This window comes from Tripterygium wilfordii, chromosome 2 (assembly GCF_013401445.1).
Source record: "Tripterygium wilfordii isolate XIE 37 chromosome 2, ASM1340144v1, whole genome shotgun sequence".
NCBI lineage: Eukaryota > Viridiplantae > Streptophyta > Magnoliopsida > Celastrales > Celastraceae > Tripterygium > Tripterygium wilfordii.
In genome coordinates this window covers 8013486-8025701 of record NC_052233.1, presented here as the reverse complement: position 1 = coordinate 8025701, position 12216 = coordinate 8013486, and the positions used below count along the sequence as shown (strand labels likewise).

General features: G+C 37.6%; 2 protein-coding genes and 1 long non-coding RNA gene across 3 annotated transcripts; 2 read left to right on the top strand and 1 right to left on the bottom strand.

Moving 5' to 3' along the window:
- Window positions 1-912: 912 nt before the first annotated feature.
- On the bottom strand, window positions 913-2413 carry LOC120006158. The gene is made up of 3 exons (XR_005469945.1): window positions 2297-2413; window positions 2070-2189; window positions 913-1153 (listed from the first exon to the last, which is right to left on the bottom strand). It is a non-coding gene; the product is annotated as an uncharacterized LOC120006158 (long non-coding RNA).
- A 1568-nt stretch (window positions 2414-3981) lies between these two features.
- On the top strand, window positions 3982-8965 carry LOC119982939 (protein disulfide isomerase-like 1-4). Its single transcript, XM_038826551.1, has 12 exons — window positions 3982-4651; window positions 4811-4940; window positions 5725-5890; window positions 5968-6086; window positions 6194-6274; window positions 7038-7124; window positions 7210-7284; window positions 7386-7454; window positions 7548-7628; window positions 7743-7877; window positions 8232-8288; window positions 8385-8965. The coding sequence occupies exons 1-12, from the start codon at window positions 4038-4040 to the stop codon at window positions 8553-8555; spliced, it is 1785 nt and encodes a 594-aa protein (XP_038682479.1). The 5' UTR covers window positions 3982-4037; the 3' UTR covers window positions 8556-8965.
- Window positions 8966-10468: 1503 nt separating this feature from the next.
- On the top strand, window positions 10469-11329 carry LOC120015812 (lysine-rich arabinogalactan protein 18-like). The gene has a single exon (XM_038868348.1). It carries the CDS (start codon window positions 10604-10606, stop codon window positions 11069-11071), a length of 468 nt encoding a protein of 155 aa, XP_038724276.1. The 5' UTR covers window positions 10469-10603; the 3' UTR covers window positions 11072-11329.
- Window positions 11330-12216: the final 887 nt, after the last annotated feature.

The window sequence follows — 12216 nt, the reverse complement described above, 5'->3', positions numbered from 1 at the left end:
GGCGTGGGCCTAATAGCAAGGGATGAGTCTGGATCTCATATTGTCTCTCGTTCCAAGTGTATAGCAGGTCCTTCAAACCCCCTTTTCGCGGAATGTCTAGCTGCCAAGGAAGCTCTCATTCTTGCGCAGGACTTCAACTACCAGTCTATCATCCTGGAGGGTGACTCTTTGCTAGCCATTTCAGGCTTAAATAGCCAAGTTAGTGATCTATCTGAATCTGGTTTATGTATTAGTAGGGCCAAGGAATTGTTTCCTTTATTCTGTAATGTGCTCCCTCATCATGTCAAGCGTGATGCAAATCGCGCAGCTGATATTTTAGCCAAACAGGCCTTGAGTTTCGGGACTAGACAATGGGTCGGAGATCCTCCGCACTTCATAGGGTCGGTTTTGGCTATTGATTGTATTTCTGTTTCTTCTTAATGAAGTTGTTTTTTTCTCAAAAAAAAAAAAAAAAAAAAAAAAAAACAGATACAAGAAAAATACAGGATGAGCAGGCCATAAAAACACACCATTTAAATAATTAAGAATGTCCTATGCCATATGCAGCAACAAGAATCAGCTTAAGGCATATACTCGGATTGGGTGGTACCCAAGTTCAAGCCCCACTCCTGCTTCATCATCATCATCAACCAAGCCTCACTCTCGCTTACTTACCCCAAAAAAAAAAAAAAAACAAGAATCAGCTTCCGCAGAGAGAACCAATGCCATATGTTATATGTTCTCTCTGCAGTCCTTCAATCCTGTAATTTCAGAATTCTCATCCCTTGTGGTAAGACCTCAAATAAGGCACTTTCTTACAATGGTACCTTTATTAAGATTTTTACTTCATTTGTGATATAAGCCAGTCCTAAGAGAGCAGTTTCATGTCGTGAAAATCAATTTTAAAAATATGAGGGAAAGTGTTATTTGAGGTTTTTGAATCATGCACAGCATCCCAGATGATCAATTTTCAAATCGATAGAATACAAAAACATGAGGTGAAATCAGAGCACGTTTCTATGTCCAGAAAAAAAAGAAGACATGGTCATAACTCAACATTTTACCACCCACGTGAACTAAGAGACTCAATCACAAGGCCCAGTGTCTGGCCCACAGCTTTGTTCCATAGGTGTGCAAACTCCAAGCGAGATTTCCTTCCAAGTATGGGCTCTCTCTGCAAATGTTCAAAGCATAGTGTTATTAGAACTTATCTCATGCTATTTAAACAAGGAATATGACATTTTAACAAAATACCAATATCTATAAAAGGCAGTCACCAGCACAGCCATAGCACATATGAAGCTAGAAGTATTTGACACTCCAAAACTTCCAAGTCTATCAGAACTTTATCCCAATGGTTGAAGCCAACTGTATTTCTCTATACCATAATAGAGCTCAATCACAAAAGCCAAACTGGTTCCTTCAGGACTGTAGATCAACTTTGGTTTAAACCAGTAGAGATATGAAGGTGGAACAAGATATGTATGCAAAGAGTTTTGTTTAAACTAACCAGACGTAAAAATAATTTGCCTAAACATTATCTTACACCCTTGAAAATAACTTAAAGGAAACTTGTAGTAGAAAATGGTAGCAATCAACAAAGCCATATATTTTTTACTTAAGATATACCAGAGCTTCAAACTATTTTGCTGCATCACGATAAATTTGCTTCTCTCCCCTTCCTAACTTCTACCCCGAAACAAGGATGATCCTATATCTGGCCATTTATAGTGCACCTTCAAACTGTGCATGAAAAGGCTATCATGAAGTTCTTAATCTTTGCAAACCCAAGCATCAGCACTCCTGCAACTCCATTCTAGCTAATGCCAATTCATCACACACAAAAAAAAACACACATCTCAGAATCATTTACTTTTCCTGCTGGTAAAGAAGTGGGTGCTCCCAAAACAAGTGATTGGCAACTTATATATAATATATATACAAACAAATAAAATATACAAGCATCCCAATCCCAATGTCAGTTCTCAGTACTTACATGTTCAAAATCTGAGCTCAATATTAGGGTTTCAAAAGTCAGAATCACGTGAAAAAGAAAATTGAAAAAACATTAACTAGGGTTTCAGTTTAACCTGAGATTGATCGAAAAATTGAGATTGATTATCTGAAATGGACTTGTAGATGCATTTGCGTTGCTCAAAAACAACCACCCCCGCTAATGCAATTCCCAATGCAGCCCCAAGCAGACGCTCCTGCGGAGATGTTTCAGTAAACAATCATCACGAAAAATAAGTTAAAAAGAAGCAACACATATAGAACAATTAAATTGAAGAAGTTTAGTGCAGAGAATTTCAAAAACCTGAGCGAGAATGCTAATCTTGCTGTATTTACTGTTAGCTTCGAGGAGACTGGATGGCAAAAGACGAAAACCTTTCTCGGCAAAGTTTTAGACAGAAGGAACGAGCGGGGATCCATGGCCCAACCTAGGCCCAATTTCCGGAGGACAACTAGACAAGTGTGAAGTGTCACAAGTCCGTTATACGTTAATGGGCTTAGGCCTATTAGTGCATTCAAGCCAAGCCCAGCTCTATGAAGGCGAAGCAATAATGTGGCTAGTATGACTGTATTATCAGTTGCAGGGGAGCCGCTAACTGAAACGGTGGCCCAAGCAAAGTCGCATCATTTGATAATTACTTAATCAGTGTCCATTGTTTGGACACGTGCAATGTCCTAATGATAAATAATTTTACAATTTTACTGAAATATTTGATCATATAAAAATCAATAAATAAATAAGTTTTGGAAAGTCTGTGCATAATTTTGTTTGTTATAGAATATCAATCTAAAAATATTTTGATTTGCATCATTTGATAATGACTTGGGCCTGACTGTCATTAAGTTCCTTAGCCTCCTTTTGATTTGAACATGTATTGTGACATTAATACCATTTTTATTTCAGATTTGAGAATTAGAGTATCTTTAATGGACATTCCAAATGGATATCCATAGTACAATCACATCTCTTTTGAAATCTCAAAACATAATTTCAACTAAAAAAATATTCCAACAGACATTTCAATATTGTTATTCTCGTCCAAGTGTTTCGACATGATATTACCTACCAAATACTAAAAATAAATAATTTTTTCTTAAGTACAACTTATTCTCCACACTCATAGTCATGTACTTATTTTCAAGCTTTTGTCAAAGTTCCTTAACTTTCGTCTCCTTCATAACATAACAAAACATTTCACAATCTCATTGTGCTACATGTCTGATGACTCAACTTCTCTCAAATAATCTAATTCATATCATCCGACTTGTCACCCGATGTGACATTCAAATCTTGACGATACAATATGTCCATAACTTCAAACTGTTACATACCAAATTTATTATTCCCATCAAACTTCTCTGCATAAACCCTTACATTTCTGCTCGTTGCATCCCTTGATCCACTACTGCACGAATAGCGGTTCCTGCTGCGGTTTGGGCAGCAAACGACGTCTCTCGTGTACCTTACGTCCTCCCATAGAAAGACCCGGTCTTTTTAAAAGATGACCTTGTACATTGTGCAATCTTCTTTGAACATTGAACATCTCTAGCCATCTTACTAACAAGTAAGGGCAACTGTAATGGTTTAGTATTTGTTGGGTCAACAAAAATGTTGGTTGGGTCTCACCTCTATTAGTCAAGTTAAACACCTATTCTAATACAGTCACATCAATAAAACACATATTCCAATACAACAACGTCAATAAAACACAAATTTCTATACAATTTATCTTCACACCCAACATAAAGGCTAACAACATTCTATTCCTCCATATTATCCACAACAAAACTACACCAAAACACCAAATATCAATACATCCACATAAGCAAAACACTTATCCCAATACAATCACATAAACAAAACACATTTTACAATACAACAAGATCAGTAAAAGATAACATTTTTATTGGCTCAATAATCAATATGCAGTCAATCAAACAATCCAAGTCATCAAACGATGCCGTACTGACGTCGCCCCGTAAAGTCATTCTCTGTCGTCGGTCTATAAGCCCGAACTCAAGTCGGATCTCACTTTCACTTTAACATGTCCAAACCACTTCAATTTTTTGGATCTCTCCCAATGGCTACTCGTCTTCTTCTTCTCTTCTCCTTCGTAACTCTCCTGATTCTCTCTTCGATCTCCCCCTCTTTCTCGAAGGACCAAAATGGCAAAACCAAACCAGTAAGTGAAGACGACGACGAAGATCTCAGATTCCTTGAAGAAGCCCACGACGACCATAATGCCGCCTCCCATCTCCAGTACCCGGACTCTGACCAATTTGACAATGAAGATGGCCCCGATGATGAAGATTTCGAAAACTTCGGCGATTTCGACGGTTCAGATGCGGATCAGTACAAACAACCCGTAGTGGACGAGAAAGACGTAGTCGTTTTGATGGAGGGGAATTTCAGTGATGTTATTGAGAAGAACAAATTTGTGATGGTGGAGTTCTATGCACCGTGGTGCGGGCATTGCCAAGCTCTGGCGCCGGAGTATGCAGCGGCTGCTACAGAGCTGAAGGGGGAGAACGTGGTCCTGGCGAAGATTGATGCTTCCGAGGAAAACGAGCTGGCTCAGAAGTACGATGTGCAGGGTTTCCCTACTGTGCACTTCTTTATCGATGGAGTTCACAAGCCTTACCCTGGCCAGAGGACCAAGTAAGTGTTGTTGGTTAACTAAGTTTCTTATGCTTTGTACTTTTACAGTTTGTTTGTGATGACTATTGTGCAGTGTACAGGAAAGGAAATGAGGTTGCTTAGTCGTTTGCCGTGTATGATTAAGATTTTTTGATTTTTTTCTTCTAATTTACCATTCAGGGATGCTATTGTGACCTGGATTAAGAAGAAGATAGGACCTGGTATTTACAACGTAACCACATTGGATGATGCTGAACGTATATTGACTTCTGAAAGTAAAGTTGTTTTGGGGTACCTGAACTCTTTGGTGGTATGTATGGACTCTTTGTACAATTTGTTAGTTTCTTGCTCTGTCGTAGATCTCTTTTTCTGTCAATGAATTTTTTTGCCTGGTGCCAATGGAGTTACAAGACTTGGAATGTCAAAGTCTGATGGATTAGGCTTTTTTTAATACGGTTTGGGATGGGGGTATTAACCTTTTATTTTAATCAATGCCTGTTGAGCATTCTATTACCGATGGTTACATACTACCTCCTAAATTGATCCTTAAGAACCAATCTTTCTCTCAAGTACCTGAATCATGACAACCTATTTTGACAATGATACATCAAATCTGTGGAAAGTAAGAATGGTAAAGTTATTCTCTTATTCAATTCATCTAAATAAATTTTCTGATGCGAATTGACATAGATGTGACACTTGAAGATTTACAGAAAAATTTCAGTTTCTTTTTGTTGATTGTCCAAGCATTGCCTCAATGGTTGCATGATGAAATTGAAAGAAGCCGGTGTCTGCTTTTTATAAATGCATTGTTCGCTAATCCATTGAAATATAAATTACCCCATTTACATAGCATTTACAAACACATACTTTAGAATGTACCTTTGAAAAAAACTTGAAGCCGTCGCTGAACTGGTGATATGAGAACTTTAGGGCAGTGATGGCTGCATATACTATAGTGGATTTATGCCAATGACTTCTGTTTTTTTACTTGTTATTTCCAATGAATAGAATGTCATAGATGCTGCTGCTTGCTTATTCTATTATTTTCTGATGATGTTGAGACTTGTTCTGAAATGACTAATAAACATTAGGGTCCAGAGAGTGAGGAGTTTGCTGCTGCTTCGAGACTCGAGGATGATGTGAATTTTTACCAAACCGTGAATCCTGATGTTGCTAAGCTTTTCCACATTGACTCTAGAGTTAAACGTCCTGCTTTGGTTTTGGTTAAGAAGGAGGCTGAGAAATTGAGCTATTTTGGTTAGTTTTTGTTGGTTTCTCTCACATCAGCTTATTTATAGGAGCATCACTTTTATATGAAGTTTTCTGTTTCACAGATGGCCAATTTGTTAAATCTGAAATATCTAAGTTTGTATTTGCCAACAAGCTCCCGTTAGTGACTAATTTTACCAGGGAAAATGCCCCTTCAATTTTTGAAAGTCAAATAAAGAAACAGGTTCGTACATTCTTTGAGAAAAATGTGACATTGTGATAAATAATACTTTTGAGAATAATCTTGACACTAATAGATGGTCTACTGATGCAAATCTCTTTGAATTTCAGTTATTGTTGTTTGCCACCTCAAACAATTCAGTGAAGGTTATCTCAGTGTTCCAAGAAGCAGCTAAACTTTTCAAAGGAAAGGTAAGTTGGTTTCATTGCTTGGAAGCTTCAAATGTTAATGCAGTGCTTGCAATTTGGGAATGTTTACATGATACTTTGTGTTATTAATGGGAAGTGGGTAGCCAATTTTTATATATAATGTACTTATCAGAGGAATAGAGGTGTAAAACTAAATTGTGCATCAGTGAAGTAAACTAGGTCTTTTGGGAAAACTTTATGTGAAGTCTGAGACTGTCAGTGTGAGGTGGAACCCACTCATGTGTGTTGTGTACAAATTCATATTTTCTGTGCAATCATTTCTGATTGCCATCGGTGAGAATCAGTTGCCTGCATTATTCTGATTGGTAGTTGAAGTTTTGAAAGTTTACTTCGTGGGGAATTTTTTTTTGTCTGAACTGGTTGTTGCCTTGCAAATATTTAGTCAGAATTAATTTTTTGTTTTGTGAAATTAAATCCAAGACTTGGTCTTGGTGGAGAGTTGTAGGGGTAGAGTCTAGAGGTCACAGTTTTAATTCCTGAAATAGCCTCTCCACATATTATGTAGGGGTAACGTCTGAATACATCTTTTTTGTCCCCGACCCCGCTCACTACGGGAGCCTTGTGCATGGGTGTTGTTTATTTGGTCTTGGTAGAACTTGTTTCGGCTAAAACACATGCATTCTAGTTAACTTTATTTCCTAAATGTTGGCTTAAGCCACTGACTGGTTATTTACTAAGACATGGAGCACTGCAGTTATGATTTTTTTTGTTGTCTAATTTACATTTGTTCATATGGTCATTGCAGCTTATCTTTGTATATGTGGAGATGGATAATGAAGATGTTGGAAAGCCTGTTTCAGATTATTTTGGCATTACTGGAGACGGTCCTAAAGTAATTACTTCCATATTTTTCAATCAAGTTGATCGCCATAGATTTGATGAATCAAATAAAAATGATGTTGTTGAGTCTCTGCCAGGTTCTTGCATACACTGGAAATGATGATGCCAAGAAATTTGTACTTGAGAAGGAAGTGACCTTGGATAACCTTAAGGTTGAGTATATCTTGCCTTTTTATATATATGAAAGAGGTATTCCTTTTATCTTGCTCTTTCGCTTTGTTTCTCTCTCAGTGCTGTGAATCTTATCCCTCAGGCTTTTGGTGAGGATTTCATTGAAGACAAGCTTAAGCCTTTCTACAAATCTGATCCAATTCCTGAAACTGTGAGTTGCTAATATGTCCCTTTAGCTCATTGATTTGTTTTGTTGAGTTGGTTCTCTGGTCTAACTTTTTTCTTGTATCTTTCTATCACACAGAATGATGGGGATGTGAAAATTGTGGTTGGGAATAACTTTGATGAAATTGTTTTAGATGAGTCAAAGGATGTTCTCCTTGAGGTATGCTTCCAGCTATAGAAATTAAACAATGAGTCAGCTTTCATCTTTTCCATGTATGAACACTCAGCATACTTTGTGAATGGTGCTTATTTTAAATTATTGTCGGCATAACAGATTTATGCACCATGGTGTGGACACTGCCAAGCGCTCGAGCCTACTTACAACAAGCTTGCAAAACATTTACGTGGCATCGAGTCCATTGTTATAGCCAAGATGGATGGAACAACAAACGAGCATCCCAGGGCTAAGGTACTTTCTAATTCTAGTTCTACTCACTGTCTAATGATGTCTTGGAAATTGGCGTTTGAACTTGAGGGGTTGTTATTGCACGTTGTTGTCTTTATATTCATCAATTTGGTGTATTGCCAAGGCTTGTGAGGGTAAATACTAGCTTCACTTATGTCTAGGCAAGACAGTTAAGATATGGGTTTGTAGTTTAGAATGAGTTAGCTTCTTTATAATTGTTGGATCTTGTAATACAGTCCATGCCTTGACAGCAGAACTTTGTGCTTGACATGACGTCCTTGCTGAGTTTTGGCGTGAATAGGAAGAGGCTGAACAGAAATTGGAATTTTAAATGAAACTCTTTTTTTTTGGCTGCAGTCTGATGGGTTCCCGACAATACTATTCTTCCCAGCTGGTAGCAAAAGCTTCGATCCCGTAAGATGCTATTAAAAGTTAAAACTTTGCTATAGTTAACCTTAATGTTTTGTACACTATATAACTGAAATATTTGTTTCTGGGGTATTATGGCAGATCACTGTCGATGCCGATCGTACTGTGGTAGCATTCTATAAGTTCCTCAAGAAACATGCATCAATTTCATTCAAACTTGAAAAGCCAGCTTCAACGACAAAAAAAACAGAGAGTTCTGGTGTGAAAGATGCTTCGGACAGTAGTTTCGATGACGTGAAGGATGAATTATGAGGAATATTACTAGTTTGCTAATTTAAATCTTGCAAGGTGCTACCTAACTGCTACAGAAATTGTGTCGGATAGACACAATGATAGAGCGAACAGGGGATTAGAACTCGTCTCAGAAGTTTTCGCCTTCGTGACCAAGAGAAAGGTATACCTAGCTTCCAAGATATGTTTGTGGTTTGAAAATTCTTATAGCTTTTTTGCTAATGATTTTGCTTACAATTTAACAAAATGCTACTTCCCCTTTTGTCTTTCCATATATGTATGAGAGCGGATCAGTTTTTCGATGTATAATTTACCAGATTTTGTGTAGTTGGCCTCCTTCCTAATGGCCAGACTTTGACTGCTACCCTGTTTGCTTTTGAATTACGATCATAATCTGGTAGCTAGTGAATATCAAATTTGGTTTTAGGCTCCATGTCTTCTCATTTGAGATGCTGTTCATAAAGTTCAAAAGAAGCCGATGCTCTGTTATGATCGCCGATTGAAATGCGGATTTATAAGCCTGCTTCATAACTTTTTTTTTTTTTTTTTTCCAAATACCGTTATGCTTATCTTAGATACACATACATATGTCTAATCTAACCGATTGTCAACCGAGTCACTTCTCGTTGATAGCATGCCTTGTTACTTGGTGGTGGAGTGTATTATGGTTCTTATTATTCTTTATTTGAGGTGGAGACGGGAGAGTATTGAAATCAATTGATAACCCCAGTATGAAAAACAGAGTTGGGGAGGAGAATGATAAAAGAGAATCAAAATTCAGTGCTCTTGAGGGACTAAGCAATTACTGCTTGCTGGGGTTAGTTATATTGTCTTTTTCTCGCAATGGTTAGTGATCCACTTGGTGGGAACACACGAAGTTTCTCATTTTCGACTTCTAGCAGGATTTGGACGGCACACGGTTGCCAGCCGTGAATTGCGTGGCATGTGACTCCATGTGAAGGGTTTACCCTTGCAGATTCAACGGAGTCGTTTTGTTTACACTAGATGGAAGTGTAGTCAACCCTCTTTCGAATTGGATCTACATCAAGTACAAATGATATTCAGAAGTGATTGGGATCCCCATCTCAGTCATTCCAGTAATAGATGTGTCACTTTCTGATTCAATCATCAGGTTTTGTGAGCTTTTACACTTACATTAATCAATAGATAAGATTTACTATTAGGATGATTGAGATGTTTTTTACGGGGATCTCTAATATTACCAATAATCATGAGTGTAATTGAATTTATTTATCGCTTGAAAAATAACTCTTGTTAATCATTTGCACTGTGCCCTTACTTTGTCCACCAAATTGTTCCAAAGATGAATACCTCCGCAAAATGACAGCTGGCTTCCTTATCAGCCCCAGAAATGAGTGCACGTCGAAACGTCCACATTGTTGCAATGAAGACCAACATCTTTTCGAAAGGGAAATCGCAACCAAAGTACTCGTGGCCTCTTATTATGTGATTGATTTTCTTCTATTAAGCCAAGATTATAATAATCTCACTCTTTAATGCTTTAATAGTATTTTTTTTAACTGGAGGAGGGAATTGAATCCTGATCATCAAGATAATATACACCATTTCATACCACTTCAAGTGATGGGTCGGGTGTATTAATATCTCTTTACCTTCTTTTTTTTCTCGAAATACCATTGAGAAATATATTTCTCATTGAAATCGAACATTGAACATACTTATGTTTAACCTAATCGATTGACAACCGAGTCACCTCTCGTTGGTAATAGCTCTTTACTTGGTATTTAAGCGTCTCACAATTTCTACCTTAATATATATATTAAAAATAAAAACATTTATGTAATTTGTACGGTAATTTATTTTATATAATTTGTTAAATTTTATATTTTATTAACAATTTTAAATCCCAAATCCTCCGCTTGCGCTCATCGTGTATATAGGAGTAACACTTTCACAGGTCTTTTTAATTTCAAACCGCCATTCAGATCTGCGACTGTTATTCCCTACTTTTTTCGCAACACTTTCTCTCTATAAAAACTACATTCTCGCACAAAATTCAGATTTGTTTTGGTTTTTTCGCTTTTGAGATGATGTGGAGAATCGGTGTTTTTGTTCTTGTGACTCTCCTTTCTCTACAATCTGCGCTCTGTGACCAAACGCCGGAGAGTTCACCGTCTCCGGCTCCCGAACCCTCCGCAGATTCGCTGTCTCCATCGCCGGTGTCCGTATCTCCTGATTCCGCTCCAGCGAACTCCCCGCCGTCTCCACCAGCACCTTCTCCTACAGATCTCAGTGACGCTCCCACACCTTCACCTGCGGCTTCTCCTGCTCCTGCGCCGAAGGATGCCAGCGAGGTGAATAACGATGACGTTCACGCTAATGACGAATCTAAGGGCTCCTCTGGCGGTATGAGCGGTGGCAGGAAGGCGGGGATCGCGGTCGGAGTGCTTGCTGCGGCTGGCGTGGTTGGATTGGGAGCGTTTGTATACAAGAAGCGCCAGCAAAATATCAGGCGGTCCGAGTACAGCTACGCGGCGAGACGGGAGTTTCTGTGACTGAAGATATTGATCTCTCCTCCAGAGGTTATGAATATCTATCGTTTAGTTTATGATTAGTATACCAATATATCTTTAATTCTTCATTATTCTTTAGAGATTTTAAAACATTCATTTAGTCAATGTGAGTAAAATTGTGTGGTAATAGACTACTTAGTATAGATTTATAGATTGCGCTTCGTTATTAATGTTGCATAATAATTTTTACAATGGATCAGATGAATTTTAATCAGCATCTGTTTGATGATGATTTTGGTTCGTATTGTTCGCTATAGTTTTGCTTTAATTCTGCTTGGTTGCGTCAGAGGTCCGCTCGTCAGTAACCAGATCTACGGACTTTTTCACAATTCAATTCATCAGATAAATGGAGTCAAAATAGTGATTGTATCTTGAACTCCAGTCAACTACTCTATTTTGTTGGACACAAGTTTGATGTGGGGACTGAGGACTACTATTGAGAGATTGTCTTACTTTTGGGTTACCCTTCAGTTAAAACTGGTTGAGAATTGCTTGGTCTATGTATGTTTTATCTGCTGTTTTGTGGACTTACCAATTCTATTCTCCCTGTTTTCTTTTCTTTTCTCAATCTTCTTTTGCTTTTCTTAGTGATGTTAGATCGGGACATATAGGGTTCTCTTTAAGTTTGAAATTCTTCTATGATTACTATATTACTAATTTAGAAGATTCAGATTGGTTAACGAGCATCCTAGGGTATTTGGCTAAGGAATCATTAATGGTGTCATTTGTATTAAGAACTGTTTATAATAAACCACAAGGACCCTTGCAAAGTTACAATATAGTAATGTGGTTTTTTATTTTTTATTTTTATAGTAGTGTGTTTTAGGGATCGTTGCAAAGTTAATAGAACGGGAGTATTGTGTAAATGAGTTGTTTAATTTTATAGCTACCGCATGGAGAGGAGTTGTTTTTTTTTTTTTTTGATAAGCACAGGATACACAGAGTTGTTTAGTAGTGTGTGTTAAGGTCATTACACTGGATGATATTGTGCATGTTATTAATAAAAGGAAGCAGACTTTAGCAGATCAACTGTGGCTGGAGAATTTGAGATATAAATGAGTATTGAGGAAAAACTGTAAGGCTTTTGTGCTTAGTACAATCATATCATTAGATTCCACTTGCACTCC

Excerpts from the sequence above, each read along its gene's own strand:
- LOC120015812 (XM_038868348.1), top strand. The coding sequence starts at position 10,604 with ATGATGTGGAGAATCGGTGTTTTTGTTCTTGTGACTCTCCTTTCTCTA.
- LOC119982939 (XM_038826551.1), top strand. The coding sequence starts at position 4,038 with ATGTCCAAACCACTTCAATTTTTTGGATCTCTCCCAATGGCTACTCGT. Across the intron at positions 4,652-4,810 it reads TACCCTGGCCAGAGGACCAA|GGATGCTATTGTGACCTGGA; the intron begins GTAAGTGTTGTT and ends TTTACCATTCAG. Across the intron at positions 6,087-6,193 it reads AAAGTCAAATAAAGAAACAG|TTATTGTTGTTTGCCACCTC; the intron begins GTTCGTACATTC and ends TTTGAATTTCAG.